We start from the raw sequence: 25,453 nt of genomic DNA on the forward strand, positions 1-25,453 counted from the left end.
CAGGTAACTGTCAGGTAACCTTGTTCTGGTCTGTCAGGTAACCTTGTTCTAGTCTGTCAGGTAACTGTCAGGTTACCTTGTTCTGGTCTGTCAGGTAACTGTCAGGTAACCTTGTTCTGGTCTGTCAGGTAACTGTCAGGGAACCTTGTTCAGGTCTGTCAGGTACCTGTCAGGTAACCTTGTTCTGGTCTGTCAGGTAACTGTCAGGTAACCTTGTTCTGGTCTGTCAGGTAACCTTGTTCTAGTCTGTCAGGTAACCTTGTTCTAGTCTGTCAGGTAACCTTGTTCTGGTCTGTCAGGTAACCTTGTTCTAGTCTGTCAGGTAACTGTCAGGTAACCTTGTTCTAGTCTGTCAGGTAACCTTGTTCTAGTCTGTCAGGTAACTGTCAGGTAACCTTGTTCTAGTCTGTCAGGTAACCTTGTTCTAGTCTGTCAGGTAACTGTCAGGTAACCTTGTTCTAGTCTGTCAGGTAACCTTGTTCAGGTCTGTCAGGTAACCTTGTTCTGGTCTGTCAGGTAACTGTCAGGTAACCTTGTTCTGGTCTGTCAGGTAACTGTCAGGTAACCTTGTTCTAGTCTGTCAGGTAACCTTGTTCTGGTCTGTCAGGTAACCTTGTTCTGGTCTGTCATGTAACCTTGTTCAGGTCTTACAGGTAACCTTGTTCTGGTCTGTCAGGTAACTGTCAGGTAACCTTGTTCTAGTCTGTCAGGTAACCTTGTTCTAGTCTGTCAGGTAACTGTCAGGTAACCTTGTTCTGGTCTGTCAGGTAACTGTCAGGTAACCTTGTTCTAGTCTGTCAGGTAACCTTGTTCTGGTCTGTCAGGTAACCTTGTTCTGGTCTGTCAGGTAACCTTGTTCTAGTCTGTCAGGTAACCTTGTTCTGGTCTGTCAGGTAACCTTGTTCTGGTCTGTCAGGTAACCTTGTTCTGGTCTGTCAGGTAACCTTGTTCTAGTCTGTCAGGTAACCTTGTTCAGGTCTGTCAGGTAACCTTGTTCTGGTCTGTCAGGTAACCTTGTTCAGGTCTGTCAGGTAAACTTGTTCTGGTCTGTCAGGTAACCTTGTTCAGGTCTGTCAGGTAACCTTGTTCAGGTCTGTCAGGTAACCTTGTTCAGGTCTGTCAGGTAACTGTCAGGTAACCTTGTTCAGGTCTGTCAGGTAACCTTGTTCAGGTCTGTCAGGTAACCTTGTTCAGGTAACTGTCAGGTAACCTTGTTCTGGTCTGTCAGGTAACCTTGTTCAGGTCTGTCAGGTAACCTTGTTCAGGTAACTGTCAGGTAACCTTGTTCAGGTCTGTCAGGTAACTGTCAGGTAACCTTGTTCAGGTCTGTCAGGTAACTGTCAGGTAACCTTGTTCTGGTCTGTCAGGTAACTGTCAGGTAACCTTGTTCTGGTCTGTCAGGTAACCTTGTTCTGGTCTGTCAGGTAACCTTGTTCTAGTCTGTCAGGTAACCTTGTTCTGGTCTGTCAGGTAACTGTCAGGTAACCTTGTTCTGGTCTGTCAGGTAACCTTGTTCAGGTCTGTCAGGTAACCTTGTTCAGGTCTGTCAGGTAACCTTGTTCTGGTCTGTCAGGTAACCTTGTTCAGGTCTGTCAGGTAACCTTGTTCTGGTCTGTCAGGTAACTGTCAGGTAACCTTGTTCTGGTGTGTCAGGTAACCTTGTTCAGGTCTGTCAGGTAACCTTGTTCTGGTATGTCAGGTAACTGTCAGGTAACCTTGTTCTAGTCTGTCAGGTAACCTTGTTCTAGTCTGTCAGGTAACTGTCAGGTAACCTTGTTCTGGTCTGTCAGGTAACTGTCAGGTAACCTTGTTCTAGTCTGTCAGGTAACCTTGTTCTGGTCTGTCAGGTAACCTTGTTCTGGTCTGTCAGGTAACCTTGTTCTAGTCTGTCAGCTAACCTTGTTCTGGTCTGTCAGGTAACCTTGTTCTGGTCTGTCAGGTAACCTTGTTCTGGTCTGTCAGGTCACCTTGTTCTAGTCTGTCAGGTAACCTTGTTCAGGTCTGTCAGGTAACCTTGTTCTGGACTGTCAGGTAACCTTGTTCAGGTCTGTCAGGTAAACTTGTTCTGGTCTGTCAGGTAACCTTGTTCTGGTCTGTCAGGTAACCTTGTTCAGGTCTGTCAGGTAACCTTGTTCAGGTCTGTCAGGTAACCTTGTTCAGGTCTGTCAGGTAACCTTGTTCAGGTCTCTCAGGTAACTGTCAGGTAACCTTGTTCAGGTCTGTCAGGTAACCTTGTTCAGGTCTGTCAGGTAACCTTGTTCAGGTAACTGTCAGGTAACCTTGTTCAGGTCTGTCAGGTAACTGTCAGGTAACCTTGTTCAGGTCTGTCAGGTAACCTTGTTCAGGTCTGTCAGGTAACCTTGTTCAGGTAACTGTCAGGTAACCTTGTTCTGGTCTGTCAGGTAACCTTGTTCAGGTCTGTCAGGTAACCTTGTTCAGGTAACTGTCAGGTAACCTTGTTCAGGTCTGTCAGGTAACTGTAAGGTAACCTTGTTCAGGTCTGTCAGGTAACTGTCAGGTAACCTTGTTCTGGTCTGTCAGGTAACTGTCAGGTAACCTTGTTCTGGTCTGTCAGGTAACCTTGTTCTGGTCTGTCAGGTAACCTTGTTCTAGTCTGTCAGGTAACCTTGTTCTGGTCTGTCAGGTAACTGTCAGGTAACCTTGTTCTGGTCTGTCAGGTAACCTTGTTCAGGTCTGTCAGGTAACCTTGTTCAGGTAACTGTCAGGTAACCTTGTTCTGGTCTGTCAGGTAACCTTGTTCAGGTCTGTCAGGTAACCTTGTTCTGGTCTGTCAGGTAACTGTCAGGTAACCTTGTTCTGGTCTGTCAGGTAACCTTGTTCAGGTCTGTCAGGTAACCTTGTTCTGGTATGTCAGGTAACTGTCAGGTAACCTTGTTCTGGTCTGTCAGGTAACCTTGTTCTGGTCTGTCAGGTAACCTTGTTCAGGTCTGTCAGGTAACTGTCAGGTAACCTTGTTCAGGTCTGTCAGGTAACTGTCAGGTAACCTTGTTCTGGTCTGTCAGGTAACATTGTTCTGGTCTGTCAGGTAACCTTGTTCTAGTCTGTCAGGTAACCTTGTTCAGGTCTGTCAGGTAACCTTGTTCTGGTCTGTCAGGTAACCTTGTTCTGGTCTGTCAGGTAACTGTCAGGTAATCTTGTTCAGGTCTGTCAGGTAACCTTGTTCAGGTAACTGTCAGGTAACCTTGTTCTGGTCTGTCAGGTAACCTTGTTCAGGTCTGTCAGGTAACCTTGTTCTGGTCTGTCAGGTAACTGTCAGGTAACCTTGTTCTGGTCTGTCAGGTAACCTTGTTCTAGTCTGTCAGGTAACCTTGTTCAGGTCTGTCAGGTAACTGTCAGGTAACCTTGTTCAGGTCTGTCAGGTAACTGTCAGGTAACCTTGTTCAGGTCTGTCAGGTAACTCTCAGGTAACCTTGTTCTGGTCTGTCAGGTAACCTTGTTCAGGTCTGTCAGGTAACCTTGTTCTGGTCTGTCAGGTAACCTTGTTCTGGTAACTGTCAGGTAGCTTTGTTCTAGTCTGTCAGGTAACCTTGTTGTAGTCTGTCAGGAAACATTTGTTCTGGTCTGTCAGGTAACCTTGTTCTGGTCTGTCAGGTAACCTTGTTCTGGTCTGTCAGGTAACCTTGTTCTGGTCTGTCAGGTAACCTTGTTCTGGTCTGTCAGGTAACCTTGTTCTAGTCTGTCAGGTAACATTTGTTCTGGTAACTGTCAGGTAGCCTTGTTCTAGTCTGTCAGGTAACCTTGTTCTAGTCTGTCAGGAAACATTTGTTCTGTTCTGTCAGGTAACCTTGTTCTGGTCTGTCAGGTAACCTTGTTCTGGTCTGTCAGGTAACCTTGTTCTGGTCTGTCAGGTAACCTTGTTCTGATCTGTCAGGTGACCTTGTTCAGGTCTGTCAGGTAACTGTCAGGTAACTGTCGTGGTCCCGTGTGGCTCAGTTGGTAGAGCATGGCGCTTGCAACGCCAGGGTTGTGGGTTAAATTCCCACGGGGGGACCAGGGTTCAATTCCCACGGGGGGACCAGGATGAATATGTATGAACTTTCCAATTTGTAAGTCGCTCTGGATAAGAGCGTCTGCTAAATGTCTTAAATGTAAATGTAAATGTAACCTTGTTCAGGTCTGTCGGATAACCTTGTTCAGGTCTGTCAGGTAACCTTGTTCAGGTCTGTCAGGTAACCTTGTTCAGGTCTGTCAGGTAACCTTGTTCAGGTCTGTCAGGTAACCTTGTTCAGGTCTGTCAGGTAGTTCTAGTCTGTCAGGTAACCTTGTTCTGGTCTGTCAGGTAACCTTGTTCTAGTCTGTCAGGTAACCTTGTTCAGGTCTGTCAGGTAACCTTGTTCTAGTCTGTCAGGTAACCTTGTTCTGGTCTGTCAGGTAACCTTGTTCTGGTCTGTCAGGTAACCTTGTTCTAGTCTGTCAGGTAACTGTCAGGTAACCTTGTTCTGGTCTGTCAGGTAACCTTGTTCTAGTCTGTCAGGTAACCTTGTTCTAGTCTGTCAGGTAACCTTGTTCAGGTCTGTCAGGTAACTTTGTTCTGGTCTGTCAGGTAACCTTGTGTCTCCGTGTGTCTCCGTGTGTCTCCGTGTGTCACTGTGTGTCTCTGTGTGTCTCCGTGTGTCTCACTGTGTCTCTGTGTGTCTCACTGTGTCTCCGTGTGTCTCCGTGTGTCTCCATAGTGTCACTGTGTGTCACTGTGTGTCTCCGTGTGTCTCCGTGTGTCTCCGTGTGTCTCCGTGTGTCTCCGCGTGTCTCCGCGTGTCTCCGCGTGTCAACGTGTGTCTCCTTGTGTCTCTGTGTGTCACCATGTGTCTCCGTGTGTCACCGTGTGTCTCTGTGTGTCTCCGCGTGTCTCTGCGTGTCTCACTGTGTCTCCATGTGTCTCTGTGTGTCTCCGTGTGTCTCCGTGTGTCTCCGTGTGTCTCCGTGTGTCTCCGTGTGTCTCCGTGTGTCTCCGCGTGTCTCTGCGTGTCTCACTGTGTCTCCGTGTGTCTCCGTGTGTCTCCGTGTGTCTCCGTGTGTCTCCGTGTGTCTCCGTGTGTACGTGTCCTACCTTGTGGTTCTTGCCGTATCGGTAAACCATCCAGTCCTCTCCATTGGTGCTGACCTCCAGCTTAAAGGTGATGACGTAGTAGGACTTCTGGGTCTCCTTGGACACCGCTCCCTGGGTAGCGATACCCGTCAACACCTTCAGGACATGGAGATCCACCTGGGAGAGACAAGGACTTTATTATTTACATATTTTATTCAGTTTATGTACATAACAAATTGCCAATTACAAACCACAAGAGTGCAAAGCAGCATACAGCGCAGAGAACCCCCTCACACCACACCTCAAAAACAGAGGACAGCGAGAGAGAAAGACAGAGGGACAGAGAGAGGAGTGAGGAGTGAGAGATGAAGAGAGAGAAAGAGATGGAGAGATAAAGATGGAGAGAGGAGAGAGCTTGAGATTAAATGGGAAGAGAGATAGAGAGTAGAGATGGACAGGAAAGAGGGAGAAAGAGAGAGAGAGAGTGATCATTTCAGTCCATCAGCCTCAGTTCTGCAATGGCTCTCCTCTCTTTCCACTCTCTCTGTTTCTCTCCTCTCCCCCTCTCTTTCTGTCTCCGTCTCTCCTCTCTTTCCACTCTATCTGTTTCTCTCCTCTCCCCCTCTTTCTCTCTCTCCGTCTCTCTCTCTTTCCACTCTCTCTGTTTCTGTCTCCCTCTATCTCTCTCTCTGTTTCTGTCTCCCTCTCCTCTATCTAAGGCGCAATAGTGCCTCTTCAACCACAGGAGGCTGAAGAAATTTGGCTTTTCACCTAAAACCCTGACAAACTTTTACAGATGCACAATTGAGAGCATCCTGTCGTGCTGTATCACCGCCTGGTACGGCAACTGCACCGCCCACAACCACAGGGCTCTCCAGAGGGTAGTGAGGTCTGCACAACGCATCACCGGGGGCAAACTACCTGCCCTCCAGGACACCTACACCACCCGATGTCACAGGAAGGCCATAAAGATCATCAAGGACAACAACCACCCAAGCCACTACCTGTTCACCCCGCTATCATCCAGAAGGCGAGGTCAGTACAGGTGCATCCAAGCAGGGCCCGAAAGGCTGAAAAACAGCTTCTATCTCAAAGCCATCAGACTGTTAAATAGCCATCACTAGCCGGCTACCACCCGGTTACTCAACCCTGCACCTCAGAGGCTGCTGCCCCATATAGATAGACTTGGAATCACTGGCCTCTTTAATAATGGAACACTAGTCACTTTAATAATGTTTAAATCATGTTTACATTCTGCTTTACTCATCTCATATGTATATACTGTATTCTATTCTACTGTATTTTAGTCTAATTCTCTCCGACATTGCTCATCCTAAAATGTATATATTTCGTAATTCCATTACTATACTATTAGAATTGTGTGTATTGTTTTGAATTGTTAGATACTACTGCACTGTTAGAGCTAGAAACACAAGCAATTCGTTACACCCGCAATATCATCTGCTAAATATGTGTTTGACCAATAACATCCTAAATATGTGTTTGACCAATAACATCTATGTGTTTGACCAATAACATCTGCTAAATATGTGTTTGACCAATCAAATTTGATTTTGACATTTTTATTTAGTTTAATTCACAATAACCAAGAACCAAGAACCAAGAACCATGGTGGATGATATAGAGAGATTATAGAGGAGACAGACCCACTGGTTGCCCTCTAGGTTACAGAGAGCTGGTAGTCCCATCCACCACACTACCAGGTGGGTGGTATAGAGGAGATGGACCCACTGGTTGCCCTCTAGATTACAGAGAGCTGGTAGTCCCATCCACCACACTACCAGGTGGGTGGTATAGAGGAGACGGACCCACTGGTTGCCCTCTAGGTTACAGAGAGCTGGTAGTCCCATCCACCACACTACCAGGTGGGGGGTATAGAGGAGACGGACCCACTGGTTGTCCTCTAGGTTACAGAGAGCTGGTAGTCCCATCCACCACACTACCAGGTGGGTGGTATAGAGGAGACAGACCCACTGGTTGACCTCTAGGTTACAGAGAGCTGGTAGTCCCATCCACCACACTACCAGGTAGGTGGTATAGAGGAGACGGACCCACAGGTTGCCCTCTAGGTTACAGAGAGCTGGTAGTCCCATCCACCACACTACCAGGTGGGTGGTATAGAGGAGATGGACCCACTGGTTGACCTCTAGGTTACAGAGTGCTGGTAGTCCCATCCACCACACTACCAGGTGGGTGGTATAGAGGAGACAGACCCACTGGTTGACCTCTAGGTTACAGAGAGCTGGTAGTCCCATCCACCACACTACCAGGTGGGTGGTATAGAGGAGACAGACCCACTGGTTGTCCTCTAGGTTACAGAGAGCTGGTAGTCCCATCCACCACACTACCAGGTGGGTGGTATAGAGGAGACGGGCCCACTGGTTGACCTCTAGGTTACAGAGAGCTGGTAGTCCCATCCACCACACTACCAGGTGGGTGGTATAGAGGAGACGGGCCCACTGGTTGACCTCTAGGTTACAGAGAGCTGGTAGTCCCATCCACCACACTACCAGGTGGGTGGTATAGAGGAGACGGACCCACAGGTTGCCCTCTAGGTTACAGAGAGCTGGTAGTCCCATCCACCACACTACCAGGTGGGTGGTATAGAGGAGATGGACCCACTGATTGACCTCTAGGTTACAGAGTGCTGGTAGTCCCATCCACCACACTACCAGGTGGGTGGTATAGAGGAGACAGACCCACTGGTTGACCTCTAGGTTACAGAGAGCTGGTAGTCCCATCCACCACACTACCAGGTGGGTGGTATAGAGGAGACAGACCCACTGGTTGTCCTCTAGGTTACAGAGAGCTGGTAGTCCCATCCACCACACTACCAGGTGGGTGGTATAGAGGAGACAGACCCACTGGTTGTCCTCTAGGTTACAGAGAGCTGGTAGTCCCATCCACCACACTACCAGGTGGGTGGTATAGAGGAGACGGGCCCACTGGTTGTCCTCTAGGTTACAGAGAGCTGGTAGTCCCATCCACCACACTACCAGGTGTTAAACAAGGATTAGATCAGATATAACCTCATCTATTAAATTAATCAACACAGGAACATTTTAAACTTGGTTAGAAATAAATAAGGAAATGATCTCAAGAGAGAAATGTCCTCCCTCTATACAATCCTTAAACTTTAATAAAGATAATTTCTCCATCTCCAGGGAGATCAACTAGATCAACAGTTTCCAATTTTCACATAGTCTGTGGTGACCTAACAACACCAGAACTGGACAAGCACCTGACACTCTCAGGGGGACAAACACCTACCTTGGAGGTGACAGCATTCCCTCCCCAAGATGCAAGGACAACATAAGCAACAAGACCGAGTCACAACTTCCTGTCATACCTCAACCCAGAGTCTCTCAGAGTGTTCACAGTCAGCCCACTAACACCCCAGCAGAATCCCAGCCTACTTGAACAGAGCAATACCATATACCAAAAATCCCAGCCTACTTGAACAGAGCAATACCACATACCAAAATCCCAGCCTACTTGAACAGAGCAATACCACATACCAAAATCCCAGCCTACTTGAACAGAGCAATACCACATACCAAAATCCCAGCCTACTTGAACAGAGCAATACCACATACCAAAATCCCAGCCTACTTGAACAGAGCAATACCACATACCAAAATCCCAGCCTACTTGAACAGAGCAATACCACATACCAAAATCCCAGCCTACTTGAACAGAGCAATACCACATACCGAAATCCCAGCCTACTTGAACAGAGCAATACCACATACCAAAATCCCAGCCTACTTGAACAGAGCAATACCACATACCAAAATCCCAGCCTACTTGAACAGAGCAATACCACATACCAAAATCCCAGCCTACTTGAACAGAGCAATACCACATACCAAAATCCCAGCCTACTTGAACAGAGCAATACCACATACCGAAATCCCAGCCTACTTGAACAGAGCAATACCACATACCAAAATCCCAGCCTACTTGAACAGAGCAATACCACATACCAAAATCCCAGCCTACTTGAACAGAGCAATACCACATACCAAAATCCCAGCCTACTTGAACAGAGCAATACCACATACCAAAATCCCAGCCTACTTGAACAGAGCAATACCACATACCAAAATCCCAGCCTACTTGAACAGAGCAATACCACATACCAAAATCCCAGCCTACTTGAACAGAGCAATACCACATACCAAAATCCCAGCCTACTTGAACAGAGCAATACCACATACCAAAATCCCAGCCTACTTGAACAGAGCAATACCACATACCAAAATCCCAGCCTACTTGAACAGAGCAATACCACATACCGAAATCCCAGCCTACTTGAACAGAGCAATACCACATACCAAAATCCCAGCCTACTTGAACAGAGCAATACCACATACCAAAATCCCAGCCTACTTGAACAGAGCAATACCACATACCAAAATCCCAGCCTACTTGAACAGAGCAATACCACATACCGAAATCCCAGCCTACTTGAACAGAGCAATACCACATACCAAAATCCCAGCCTACTTGAACAGAGCAATACCACATACCAAAATCCCAGCCTACTTGAACAGAGCAATACCACATACCAAAATCCCAGCCTACTTGAACAGAGCAATACCACATACCAAAATCCCAGCCTACTTGAACAGAGCAATACCACATACCAAAATCCCAGCCTACTTGAACAGAGCAATACCACATACCAAAATCCCAGCCTACTTGAACAGAGCAATACCACATACCAAAATCCCAGCCTACTTGAACAGAGCAATACCACATACCGAAATCCCAGCCTACTTGAACAGAGCAATACCACATACCAAAATCCCAGCCTACTTGAACAGAGCAATACCACATACCAAAATCCCAGCCTACTTGAACAGAGCAATACCACATACCAAAATCCCAGCCTACTTGAACAGAGCAATACCACATACCAAAATCCCAGCCTACTTGAACAGAGCAATACCACATACCAAAATCCCAGCCTACTTGAACAGAGCAATACCACATACCAAAATCCCAGCCTACTTGAACAGAGCAATACCACATACCAAAATCCCAGCAAACTGCATGCTATCAAGACAAGTAAGGAAGATATTGTAGAAACCTACCAAAGAACAAGCGGGCAACAACAAATCCCCGCTAGACAACTTCCTGGACAAAATGTTTTCCTAGTGAAGGTGTGAACTGAGCAGTAGAAAGCCTGAACCGTATCAGCTGACATATTAAAAAATAACAGCAATGAGAGAAATGGTTTGATGAAGAGCGCAAAAAACCTACGAAAGACATTGACAAACCTGTCCAACCAAAAACACATAGATCTAGAAAAACAAGAATGTACAGTACATTCAGAAAGTATTCAAACCCCGTGACTTTTCCCACATTCTGTTACGTTACAACCTTTGAGAACATTTTATCAAAAAAATTATAACAAATAAAAAACTGAAATATCAGTATTCAGACCTTTTACTCAGTACTTTGGTGAAGCACCTTTGGCAGCGATTACAGCCTCCAGTCTTCTTGATGCTACAAGACCCAGTGTCAGAATACCTGACCACAGTGACTGATCCAGAACTAAGAAAAGCCTTGACTATGTACAGACTCAGGGCCCACCACAGACGACCGTAGGAACTGCCAAAACCATGACGGTTTAGTCACTTTCAATGCCCTCCAAGAGTTGCTGAATTTCCTCTTCACCTCAGTCTGGGTTCACTCGGCGACCAAGAATTCACAAAATGGGACAAACACCCGATTGAAACTCTACATGCAGAATTCTGCTAAAATATAATCTGTGTACAAAGCATATCCTCAAATCATGCATTCAGAGCAGAATTAGGATTATACCCACTAATTATCAAAATCCAGATTAAATTCCACAACGACCTAAAGGAAAGCGATGCCCAAACCTTCCATCACAAGGCCTAACCAGCAAGGAGAGGAACCTAGAGAAGACTCCCCTCAGCCAGCTGGTTCTGAGGCTCAAACACAAACAGACCCTACAGACTCCCAGTAAAGCAGTACAATTAGACCCAACCATGAGAAAACAAATGAGAAAACAAAAAAAATGTACTACTTCTTGTTGTGTGTGTAATGTTTACTGTTCATGTCTGATTGTTGTCGTCGTCGTTGTTTTGTTTATTGTTTATTTCGCTTGCTTTGGCAATGTAGACACATGCTTCCCATGCCAATAAAGTTCCTTTGAATTGAATTGAGAGATACAGAGAGAGAAATCTCTCTGTCTCTGTCTCTCTGTCTCTCTGTCTCTCTGTCTCTCTGTCTCTCTGTCTTTCTGTCTCTCTCTCTCTCTGTCTCTCTCTCTCTCTCTCTCTCTCTCTCTCTCTCTCTCTAAAACTGACATTTGAACATACCTTGAGTGCACCTCAGCCACACGTAGCCCTTCAGCCAACACACAGCACTGCAGTAACACACATGCCTTTGGCATCTCTACGGTCAGGTCCTAAATGACACCCTACACAGTGCCCCTATTCCCATAGGTTTCTGGTCAAAAGGGTGCCATTTGGGACCGGGCTTAAGATGTATGCTGGAGAGGCATGCTGGCATTTATGACAGCTGTTTGTCAAGATGGGCTGTCTGAGGCAGGGAGGAAGGCAGGCAGAGTGGGAGAGAGAATGGCAGGGAGACAAAAAGGCAGACAGACAGGCAGAGAGGCAAACAGTCAGACAGGCAGACAGGCAGACATACAGGCAGACAGACAGACATGCAGACAGACAGACAGACAGGCAGGCAGGCAGGCAGGCAGGCAGCTAGGGGCTAACACAGACAGCTAGAGGCTAACACAGACAGCTATGGGCTAACACAGACAGCTAGGGGCTAACACAGACAGCTAGAGGCTAACACAGACAGCTAGGGGCTAACACAGGCAGCTAGGGGCTAACACAGACAGCTAGGGGCTAACACAGACAGCTAGAGGCAAACACAGACAGCTAGGGGCTAACACAGACAGCTAGGGGCTAACACAGACAGCTAGGGGCTAACACAGACAGCTAGGGGCTAACACAGAGAGCTAGGGGCTAACACAGACAGCTAGAGGCTAACACAGAGAGATAGGGGCTAACACAGACAGCTAGGGGCTAACACAGAGAGCTAGGGGCTAACACAGACAGCTAGGGGCTAACACAGGCAGCTAGGGGCTAACACAGGCAGCTAGGGGCTAACACAGGCAACTAGGGATTAACACAGACAGCTAGGGTCTAACACATACAGCTAGAGGCTAACACAGACAGCTAAGGGCTAACACAGACAGCTAGGGGCTAACACAGACAGCTAGGGGCTAACACAGACAGCTAGAGGTTAACACAGACAGCTAGAGGCTAACACAGACTGCTACAAACTGTCACCCCGATACACAGTACTGGCAGCTATCCAAAAAGAAGGAAGAAGACGAGGAGGAAGAGGAGGAGGAGGGAGAGGTGCAGTAGGAAAAGGAACACCGGGCCTACCATAGACTACCAAAGCAACTGCTAAAACCAGGATGGCTACGCAACTTTTATCGCCCTCCAAGAGTTGATGAATTTCCTCTTTACTTCAGTCTGGACCTCAATTCACGAACTTTGGTTAGAGAGTGAGTATTCCCTTCCCCTTTGCACTGCCACAGACTGCCACATACTGCCACAGACCGCCACAGACCGCCACAGACCGCCACAGACTGCCACAGACTGCCACAGACTGCCACAGACCGCCACAGACCGCCACAGACCGCCACAGACTGCCACAGACTGCCACAGACATCCACAGACTGCCACAGACTGCCACAGACTGCCACAGACTGCCACAGACTGCCACAGACAGCCACAAACTGCCACAAACTGCCACAGACTGCCACATACTGCCACAGACTGCCACAGACTGTCACAGACTGCCACAGACTGCCACAGACCGCCACATACCGCCATAGACTGCCACAAACTGCCACAGGCAGCCACAAACTGCCACAGACTGCCACAGGCAACCACAGACTGCCACAGACTAACCCAGACTGCCACAGAGCCCTGGCCACTGGCTACTGGCCACTATCCACAAAGAGATCCCAAATAGGAGCTGGCTCATCTGAAAGTGTCCAGAGACATTGGCTGGGATTCAATCAGAGGTACATTGTGGGGAAGTACACCGTGAGCATGGATCTCCATCCCCTGGCCGGAGAGTAGGCCACCCCGATTTAGAGCCCTGTCGCAGTGAGGTCACTCGCACGTACGTATACACACACACAAAATCCTCTCATGGTTGTGATAGGCTGGTCATAACTCAGACAGCCCAATGCCTGGGAGATGGAAACAATGACTTGAGGTTTTACCATATTCATTTAACATGGAGGTTTACCATAGTCATTCAACATGGAGGTTTACCATAGTCATTTAACATGGAGGTTTACCATAGTCATTTAACATGGAGGTTTACCATAGTCATTCAACATGGAGGTTTACCATAGTCATTCAACATGGAGGTTTACCATAGTCATTTAACATGGAGGTTTACCATAGTCATTTAACATGGAGGTTTACCATAGTCATTCAACATGGAGGTTTACCATAGTCATTCAACATGGAGGTTTACCATAGTCATTCAACATGGAGGTTTACCATAGTCATTCAACATGGAGGTTTACCATAGTCATTTAACATGGAGGATTACCATAGTCATTTAACATGGAGGTTTACCATAGTCATTCAACATGGAGGTTTACCATAGTCATTTAACATGGAGGTTTACCATAGTCATTTAACATGGAGGTTTACCATTGTCATTTAACATGGAGATTTACCATAGTCATTCAACATGGAGGTTTACCATAGTCATTCACCATGGAGGTTTACCGTAGTCATTTAACATGGAGGTTTACCGTAGTCATTTAACATGGAGGTTTACCATAGTCATTTAACATGGAGGTTTACCATAGTCATTTAACATGGAGGTTTACCATAGTCATTCAACATGGAGGTTTACCATAGTCATTCAACATGGAGGTTTACCATAGTCATTCAACATGGAGGTTTACCATAGTCATTCAACATGGAGGTTTACCATAGTCATTTAACATGGAGGTTTACCGTAGTCATTTAACATGGAGGTTTACCATAGTCATTTAACATGGAGGTTTACCATAGTCATTTAACATGGAGGTTTACCATAGTCATTCAACATGGAGGTTTACCATAGTCATTCAACATGGAGGTTTACCATAGTCATTCAACATGGAGGTTTACCATAGTCATTCAACATGGAGGTTTACCATAGTCATTTAACATGGAGGTTTACCATAGTCATTCAACATGGAGGTTTACCATAGTCATTTAACATGGAGGTTTACCATAGTCATTCAACATGGAAGTTTACCATAGTCATTTAACATGGAGGTTTACCATAGTCATTCAACATGGAGGTTTACCATAGTCATTCAACATGGAGGTTTAAAATAGTCATTCAACATGGAGGTTTACCATAGTCATTCAACATGGAGGTTTACCATAGTCATTTAACATGGAGGATTACCATAGTCATTCAACATGGAGGTTTACCATAGTCATTCAACATGGAGGTTTACCATAGTCATTTAACATGGAGGTTTACCATTGTCATTTAACATGGAGGTTTACCATAGTCATTTAACATGGAGGTTTACCATAGTCATTCAACATGGAGGTTTACCATAGTCATTCAACATGGAGGTTTACCATAGTCATTCAACATGGAGGTTTACCATAGTCATTCAACATGGAGGTTTACCATAGTCATTTAACATGGAGGATTACCATAGTCATTCAACATGGAGGTTTACCATAGTCATTTAACATGGAGGTTTACCATAGTCATTTAACATGGAGGTTTACCATAGTCATTTAACATGGAGGTTTACCATAGTCATTTAACATGGAGGTTTACCATAGTCATTTAATATGGAGGTTTACCATAGTCATTCAACATGGAGGTTTACCATAGTCATTCACCATGGAGGTTTACCATAGTCATTTAACATGGAGGTTTACCATAGTCATTCAACATGGAGGTTTACCATAGTCATTTAACATGGAGGTTTACCATAGTCATTCAACATGGAGGTTTACCATAGTCATTCAACATGGAGGTTTACCATAGTCATTCAACATGGAGGTTTACCATAGTCATTCAACATGGAGGTTTACCATAGTCATTCAACATGGAGGTTTACCATAGTCATTCAACATGGAGGTTTACCATAGTCATTTAACATGGAGGATTACCATAGTCATTCAACATGGAGGTTTACCATAGTCATTTAACATGGAGGTTTACCATAGTCATTTAACATGGAGGTTTACCATAGTCATTTAACATGGAGGTTTACCATAGTCATTTAACATGGAGGTTTACCATAGTCATTTAATATGGAGGTTTACCATAGTCATTTAACATGGAGGTTTACCATAGTCATTCAACATGGAGGTTTACCATAGTCATTCACCATGGAGGTTTACCATAGTCATTTAACATGGAGGTTTACCGTAGTCATTTAACATGGAGGTTTACCATAGTCATTTAACATGGAGGTTTACCATAGTCATTTAACATGGAGGTTTACCATAGTCATTTAACATGGAGGTTTACCATAGTCATTTAACATGGAGGTTTACCATAGTCATTCAACATGGAGGTTTACCATAGTCATTTAACATGGAGGTTTACCATAGTCATTTAACATGGAGGTTTACCATAGTCAGTTAACATGGAGGTTTACCATAGTCATTCAACATGGAGGATTACCATAGTCATTCAACATGGAGGTTTACCATAGTCATTCAACATGGAGGTTTACCATAGTCATTCACCATGGAGGTTTACCATAGTCATTTAACATGGAGGTTTACCATAGTCATTCAACATGGAGGTTTACCATAGTCATTCAACATGGAGGTTTACCATAGTCATTCAACATGGAGGTTTACCATAGTCATTCAACATGGAGGTTTACCATAGTCATTTAACATGGAGGTTTACCATAGTCATTCAACATGGAGGTTTACCATAGTCATTTAACATGGAGGTTTACCATAGTCATTCAACATGGAGGTTTACCATAGTCATTTAACATGGAGGTTTACCATAGTCATTCAACATGGAGGTTTACCATAGTCATTTAACATGGAGGTTTACCATAGTCATTCAACATGGAGGTTTACCATAGTCATTCCATGGTCCCGTGTGGCTCAGTTGGTAGAGCATGGCGCTTGCAACGCCAGGGTTGTGGGTTCATTCCCCACAGGGGACCAGGATGAATATGTATGAACTTTCCAATTTGTAAGTCGCTCTGGATAAGAGCGTCTGCTAAATGACTTAAATGTAAATGTTAAATGTCATTCAACATGGAGGTTTAAAATAGTCATTCAACATGGAGGTTTACCATAGTCATTCAACATGGAGGTTTACCATAGTCATTTAACATGGAGGATTACCATAGTCATTCAACATGGAGGTTTACCATAGTCATTCAACATGGAGGTTTACCATAGTCATTTAACATGGAGGTTTACCATAGTCATTTAACATGGAGGTTTACCATAGTCATTTAACATGGAGGTTTACCATAGTCATTCAACATGGAGGTTTACCATAGTCATTCAACATGGAGGTTTACCATAGTCATTCAACATGGAGGTTTACCATAGTCATTCAACATGGAGGTTTACCATAGTCATTTAACATGGAGGATTACCATAGTCATTCAACATGGAGGTTTACCATAGTCATTCAACATGGAGGTTTACCATAGTCATTTAACATGGAGGTTTACCATAGTCATTTAACATGGAGGTTTACCATTGTCATTTAACATGGAGGTTTACCATAGTCATTTAACATGGAGGTTTACCATAGTCATTTAACATGGAGGTTTACCATAGTCATTCAACATGGAGGTTTACCATAGTCATTCAACATGGAGGTTTACCATAGTCATTCAACATGGAGGTTTACCATAGTCATTTAACATGGAGGTTTACCATAGTCATTTAACATGGAGGTTTACCATAGTCATTTAACATGGAGGTTTACCATAGTCATTTAACATGGAGGATTACCATAGTCATTCAACATGGAGGTCATTCAACATGGAGGTTTACCATAGTCATTCAACATGGAGGTTTACCATAATCATTCAACATGGAGGTTTACCATAGTCATTCAACATGGAGGTTTACCATAGTCATTCAACATGGAGGTTTACCATAGTCATTCAACATGGAGGTTTACCATAGTCATTCAACATGGAGGTTTACCATAGTCATTCAACATTGAGGTTTACCATAGTCATTCAATATGGAGGATTACCATAGTCATTCAACATGGAGGTTTACCATAGTCATTCAACATGGAGGATTACCATAGTCATTCAACATGGAGGTTTACCATAGTCATTCAACATGGAGGTCATTTAACATGGAGGTTTACCATAGTCATTCAACATGGAGGTTTACCATAGTCATTCAACATGGAGGTTTACCATAGTCATTCAACATGGAGGTTTACCATAGTCATTCAACATGGAGGTTTACCATAGTCATTCACCATGGAGGTTTACCATAGTCATTCACCATGGAGATTTACCATAGTCATTCAACATGGAGGTTTACCATAGTCATTCAACATGGAGGTTTACCATAGTCATTCAACATGGAGGTTTACCATAGTCATTTAACATGGAGGTTTACCATAGTCATTCAACATGGAGGTTTACCATAGTCATTCAACATGGAGGTTTACCATAGTCATTCAACATGGAGGTTTACCATAGTCATTCAACATGGAGGTTTACCATAGTCATTCAACATGGAGGTTTACCATAGTCATTCAACATGGAGGTTTACCATAGTCATTTAACATGGAGGTTTACCATAGTCATTTAACATGGAGGTTTACCATAGTCATTTAACATGGAGGTTTACCATAGTCATTTAACATGGAGGTTTACCATAGTCATTTAACATGGAGGTTTACCATAGTCATTTAACATGGAGGTTTACCATAGTCATTCAACATGGAGGTTTACCATAGTCATTCACCATGGAGGTTTACCATAGTCATTTAACATGGAGGTTTACCGTAGTCATTTAACATGGAGGTTTACCATAGTCATTTAACATGGAGGTTTACCATAGTCATTTAACATGGAGTTTTACCATAGTCATTTAACATGGAGGTTTACCATAGTCATTTAACATGGAGGTTTACCATAGTCATTCAACATGGAGGTTTACCATAGTCATTTAACATGGAGGTTTACCATAGTCATTTAACATGGAGGTTTACCATAGTCAGTTAACATGGAGGTTTACCATAGTCATTCAACATGGAGGATTACCATAGTCATTTAACATGGAGGTTTACCATAGTCATTCAACATGGAGGTTTACCATAGTCATTCAACATGGAGGTTTACCATAGTCATTCAACATGGAGGTTTACCATAGTCATTCAACATGGAGGTTTACCATAGTCATTTAACATGGAGGTTTACCATAGTCATTCAACATGGAGGTTTACCATAGTCATTTAACATGGAGGTTTACCATAGTCATTCAACATGGAGGTTTACCATAGTCATTTTACATGGAGGTTTACCATAGTCATTCAACATGGAGGTTTACCATAGTCATTTAACATGGAGGTTTACCATAGTCATTCAACATGGAGGTTTACCATAGTCATTCAACATGGAGGTTTACCATAGTCATTCAACATGGAGGTTGACCATAGTCATTCAACATGGAGGTTTACCATAGTCATTCAACATGGAGGTTTACCATAGTCATTCAACATGGAGGTTTACCATAGTCATTCAACATGGAGGTTTACCATAGTCATTCAATATGGAGGATTACCATAGTCATTCAACATGGAGGTTTACCATAGTCATTCAACATGGAGGATTACCATAGTCATTCAACATGGAGGTTTACCATAGTCATTCAACATGGAGGTCATTTAACATGGAGGTTTACCATAGTCATTTAACATGGAGGTTTACCATAGTCATTCAACATGGAGGTTTACCATAGTCATTCAACATGGAGGTTTACCATAGTCATTCAACATGGAGGTTTACCATAGTCATTCAACATGGAGGTTTACCATAGTCATTCACCATGGAGGCTTACCATAGTCATTCACCATGGAGATTTACCATAGTCATTCAACATGGAGGTTTACCATAGTCATTCAACATGGAGGTTTACCATAGTCATTCAACATGGAGGTTTACCATAGTCATTTAACATGGAGGTTTACCATAGTCATTCAACATGGAGGTTTACCATAGTCATTCAACATGGAGGTTTACCATAGTCATTCAACATGGAGGTTTACCATAGTCATTCAACATGGAGGTTTACCATCGTCATTCAACATGGAGGTTTACCATAGTCATTCAACATGGAGGTTTACCATAGTCATTCAACATGGAGGTTTAACCTGACGTCTCACCTGGATGAACTCTTTGCTGCTGTCCTCGTTTGGGGTCCACCCGTTGTTATTGTTGTTAAGACGGGCTTGCCGTGGCAACCAGGTGTTGTCGTAAAAGGATGAGGAGGCAGTTATCTGGGAGTCAGAGATCTTCCCTGACTCCAGGCCTAACGCGTTACTGCAGTGGAAAGCTGGGGGAGGAGAGACAGGGATCAATTTATGATTGGTTTACGGGATTGATAGAGGTGGACAGTTAAATAAAGAACTGAAGAGAGCAGGATTAACTAACACGCACCGACACGCACCGACACGCACCGACACTCACCGACACTCACCGACATTCACCGACACGCACCGACACGCACCGACACTCACCGACACGCACCGACACGCAACAACACACACCGACACACACCGACACTCACCATCACTCACCGACACTCACCGACACACACCGACACACACCAACACTCACCAACACGCACCGACACTCACCAACACTCACCGACACTCACCAACACTCACCAACACTCACCAACACTCACCAACACTCACCAACACGCACCGACACGCACCAACACACACCAACACGCACCGACACTCACCATCACTCACCGACACTCACCGACACGCACCGACACGCACCGACACTCACCGACACTCACCGACACTCACCATCACTCACCGACACGCACCGACACGCACCGACACGCACCGACACGCACCGACACTCACCGACACTCACCGACACTCACCATCACTCACCGACACGCACCGACACGCACCGACACGCACCGACACTCACCGACACGCACCGACACGCACCGACACGCACCGACACGCAACAACACACACCGACACGCACCGACACGCACCGACACGCACCGACACGCACCGACACGCACCGACACGCACCGACACGCACCGACACGCAACAACACACACCATCACGCACCGACACTCACCAACACGCACCGACACGCACCGACACTCACCGACACACACCGACACGCACCGACACGCACCGACACGCACCGACACGAACCGACACTCACCGACACGCACCGACACGCACCGACACTCACCAACACTCACCAACACTCACCATCACTCACCAACACTCACCAACACTCACCAACACTCACCATCACTCACCAACACTCACCATCACTCACCATCACTCACCAACACTCACCAACACTCACCAACACTCACCGACACTCACCAACACTCACCAACACTCACCAACACTCACCAACACTCACCAACACGCACCGACACTCACCAGGGGGACATCAGGAAAATAAAACTGCACAATAAGGACACTTCTAAATAGAAAGGAGAAACAGACAGATCTCCCTCAGGTACCGACTGGTCTGGTACTTACTGTCGCTGGCTTCTTTGTGTGTCATGTTGTAGCGAGCAGAGAAGCCATCTTTGGCCACGGCCATGTCCGTGTGGAAGGACAGAGACAGGATTCCTGTGGACGACGTCATCTCCGGAGGGATCTTAGTTCCACAGTAACGTCCAATCAGAGGACCCACTGCAAACACAAACCCAAGAGACGGTCATTAGAAGCATAGCGTACAAAACATAAAATAACAAAACATAACATAACATAAAATAGCTTATCAGAACAGAACACACTAGCCAACATCAGTAGCCCCTGCCTCGCCTCAGCACCCCATAAAACAACAGGCTTTACTATTAATCATGAGGAATTCTCAGCCAGGAAGTTAGTTAGTAATAAGATAAATCCTGTTTTATTGACAAGAGAGGCGAGCCCTAGCTTAGGCCTGGGATTTCTCAGAAGACAGGGCAGGCTATATAGGTCCCAGGATGCATTATCCATCCCTTCATCCTCCTTCCATCTCTCTATCTAATGCCACATGAAAAAGGGGATTGGGTTTTAATGAGGGGCGAGGTTTCTTTCTCGCTCCGTTCTCTCGTTTTCTGCCACTCCTCCTCGCCTCTTCTTCCGTCTCCAGATTAGAAACGCTTTCCTTTCACTCCGTCCGTTCACTTGATCCCCAGGACCAAGTCAATCCCCTTTTCTTTCTCTTCTTTCTCTCCACTAATTCTATTTTCTAACAACTCTTAATTCCAGGACTTTGTGTTGTGTGTGATTTAGGACTCTGTGGCTGTAGGGGGGTGGGGGGGGGGGGGGGGGGGGGGGGGTGGGGGGGGGGGCATAGGGGACATGCCTATGGGATAATATATTCATCTTGCAGCTCACAGCCTCTCTCTCTTTCTCACTAACTCCCAGGAACGGACGGCAAGCCCAGATCATACCACCCCAGCCCAGAATCATACCATATCATACCATACCAGCCCAGAATCATACCGCATCATACCATCACAGCCCAGTATCATACCAAATCATACCATACCAGCCCAATATCATACCACACCAGCCCAGTATCATACCAAACCATACCATATAGCCCAGTATCATACCACACCAGCCCAGTATATTACCAAATAATACCATACAAGCCCAGTATCATACCATACCAGCCCAGTATCATACCAGTAGCATACCATACCAGCCCAGTATCATACCAGTATCATACCATACCAGGACAGTATCATACCATCCCAACCCAGTATCATACCAGTATCATACCATACCAGCCCAGTATCATACCAGTATCATACCATACCAGCACAGTATCATACCATCCCAACCCAGTATAACACCAGTATCATACCATACCAGCCTAGTATCATACGAGATCACACCAGCCCAGAATCAAACAATATCATACCATACCAGCCCAAGATCATACCATACAAGCCCAGTATCATACCATTTTCACCAGCCTAGTATCATACCAGTCTCCTCAGCAGCCCAGTATCATACCAGTCTCCTCACCAGCCCAGTATCACATCAGTCTCACCAGCCCAGTATCATACCAGTCTCACCAGCACAGTATCATACCAGTCTCATCACCAGCCCAGTATCATACCAGTCTCCTCACCAACCCAGTGTCAAACCAGTCTGACCAGCCCAGTATCATACCAGTCTCCTCACCAGCCCAGTATCATACCAGTATCACCAGCCCAGTATCATACCAGTCTCCTCAGCAGCCCAGTATCATACCAGTCTCCTCACCAGCCCAGTATCATACCAGTCTCACCAGCCCAGTATCATACCAGTCTCCTCACCAGCCCAGTATCATACCAGTATCACCAGCCCAGTATCATACCAGTCTCCTCACCAGTCCAGTGTCATACCAGTCTCACCAGCCCAGTATCATACCAGTCTCCTCACCAGCCCAGTATCATACCAGTCTCCTCACCATCCCAGTATCATACCAGTCTCCTCACCAGCACAGTATCATACCAGTCTCACCAGCCCAGTATCATACCAGTCTCCTCACCAGCCCAGTGTCATACCAGTCTCACCAGCCCAGTATCATACCAGTCTCCTCACCAGCCCAGTATCATACCAGTCTCCTCACCAGCACAGTATCATACCAGTCTCACCAGCCCAGTATCATACCAGTCTTCTCACAAGCCTAGTATCATACCAGTCTCCTCACAAGCCCAGTATCATACCAGTCTCCTCACCAGCCCAGTATCATACCAGTCTCACCAGCCCAGTATCATACCAGTCCCACCAGCCCAGCCCAGTATCATACCATTCTCACCAGCCCAGTATCATACCAGTCCCACCAGCCCAGCCCAGTATCATACCATTCTCACCAGCCCAGTATCATACCAGTCTCACCAGCCCTAGTATCATACCAGTCTCACGAGCCCAGTATCATACCAGTCCCACCAGCCCAGTATCATACCAGTCTCACCAGCCCAGTATCATACCAGTCTCACCAGCCCAGTATCGTACCAGTCTCCTGAAATACCTTGTATCATACCAGTGTCACCAGCCCAGTATCATACCAGTCACACCAGCCCAGCCCAGTATCATACCATTCTCACCAGCCCAGTATCATACCAGTCTCACCAGCCCAGTACCATACCAGTCTCCTCACCAGCCCAGTATCATACCAGTCTCCTCACCATCCCAGTATCATACCAGTCTCACAAGCCCAGTATCATACCAGTCTCCTCACCAGCCCAGTATCATACCAGTCTCCTCACCAGCCCAGTATCATACCATTCTCACCAGCCCTGTATCATACCAGTCTCCTCACCAGCCCAGTATCATACAAGTCAAACCAGTCCAGTATCATACCAGTCTCCTCACCAGCCCAGTATTATACCAGTGTCCTCACCAGCCCAGTATCATACCAATCTCCTCACCTACCCTGTATCATACCAGTCTCACCAGCCCAGTATCATACAAGTCCCACCAACCCAGCCCAGTATCATACCATTCTCACCAGCCCAGTATCATACCAGTCTCACCAGCCCAGTATCATACCAGTCTCACCAGCCCAGTATCATACCAGTCCCACCAGCCCAGCCCAGTATCATACCAGTCCCACCAGCCCATCCCAGTATCATACCATTCTCACCAGCCCAGTATCATATAAGTCCCACCAGCCCAGCCCAGTATCATACCAGTCTCACCAGCCCAGTATCATACCAGTCTCCTCACCAGCCCAGTATCATACCAGTCTCCTCACCAGCCCAGGATCATGCCAGTCTCCTCACCAGTCCAGTATCATACCAGTCTCACCAGCCCAGTATCATACCAGTCTCCTCACCAGTCCAGTATCCTACCAGTCTCACCAACCCAGCATCATACCAGTCCCATCAGCCCAGTATCATACCAGTCTCACAAGCCCAGTATCATACCAGTCTCACCAGCCCAGTATCATACCAGTCCCACCAGCCCAGTATCATACCAGTCCCACCAGCCCAGCCCAGTATCATACCAGTCTCACCAGCCCAGTATCATACCAGTCTCACCAGCCCAGTATCATACCAGTCTCACTAGCCCAGTATCATACCAGTCTCACCAGCCCAGTATCATACCAGTCTCACCAGCCAAGTATCATACCAGTCTCCTCACAAGTCCAGTATCATACCAGTCTCACCAGCCCAGTATCATACCAGTCTCCTCACCAGTCCAGTGTCCTACCAGTCTCACCAGCCCAGTATCATACCAGTCCCACCAGCCCAGTATAATACCAGTCTCACCAGCCCAGTATCATACCAGTCTCACCAGCCCAGTATCATACCAGTCCCACCAGCCCAGTATCATACCAGTCCCACCAGCCCAGTATCATACCAGTCTCACCAGCCCAGTATCATACCAGTCTCAACAGCCCAGTATCATACCAGTCTCACCAGCCCAGTATCATACAAGTCCCATCAGCCCAGTATCATACCAGTCTCACCAGCCCAGTATCATACCAGTCCCACCAGCAAAGTATCATACCAGTCTCACCAGCCCAGTATCATACCAGTCCCACCAGCCCAGCCCAGTATCATACAAGTCCCACCAGCCCAGTATCATACCAGTCCCACCAGCCCAGTATCATACCAGTCTCCTCACCTGCCCTGTATCATACCAGTCTCACCAGCCCAGTATCATACCATTCTCACCAGCCCAGTATCATACCAGTCCCACCAGCCCAGCCCAGTATCATACCAGTCTCCTCAACAGCCCAGTACCATACCAGTCTCACCAGCCCAGCCCAGTATCATACAAGTCTCCTCACCAGCCCATTATCATAACAGTCCCACCAGCCCAGCCCAGTATCATACCAGTTTCACCAGCCCAGTATCATACCAGTCCCACCAGCCCAGCCCAGTATCATACCAGTTCTACCAGCCCAGGATCATACCAGTCCCACCAGCCCAGTATCATACCAGTCTCACCAGCCCAGTATCATATCAGTCTCACCAGCCCAGAATCATACCAGTCTCACCAGCCCAGTATCATACCAGTCTCACCAGCCCAGTATCATACCAGTCCCACCAGCCCAGTACCCATACCATTCTCCTCACCTGCCCAGTATCATACCAGTCTCACCA

At 46.1% G+C, this 25,453-nt stretch overlaps 1 protein-coding gene across 1 annotated transcript in view; it reads right to left on the reverse strand.

Annotated features, from left to right (window-relative positions):
• Positions 1-4,437: 4,437 nt before the first annotated feature.
• The window catches only part of LOC129820887 (neuropilin-2-like), a 274,672-nt gene continuing 253,656 nt past the window's right edge, over positions 4,438-25,453 (reverse strand). Inside the window, exons 5-7 of the mRNA XM_055877963.1 lie at positions 20,892-21,047; positions 19,526-19,695; positions 4,438-5,224 (exon numbers count right to left, since the gene is read on the reverse strand). Coding sequence (XP_055733938.1) covers positions 4,817-5,224; positions 19,526-19,695; positions 20,892-21,047 — 734 coding nt within the window. The 3' untranslated portion in view covers positions 4,438-4,816. The remainder of the gene's footprint in view (positions 5,225-19,525; positions 19,696-20,891; positions 21,048-25,453) is intronic.

Source organism: Salvelinus fontinalis, chromosome 23 (assembly GCF_029448725.1).
Source record: "Salvelinus fontinalis isolate EN_2023a chromosome 23, ASM2944872v1, whole genome shotgun sequence".
Classification (NCBI taxonomy): Eukaryota; Metazoa; Chordata; class Actinopteri; order Salmoniformes; family Salmonidae; genus Salvelinus; species Salvelinus fontinalis.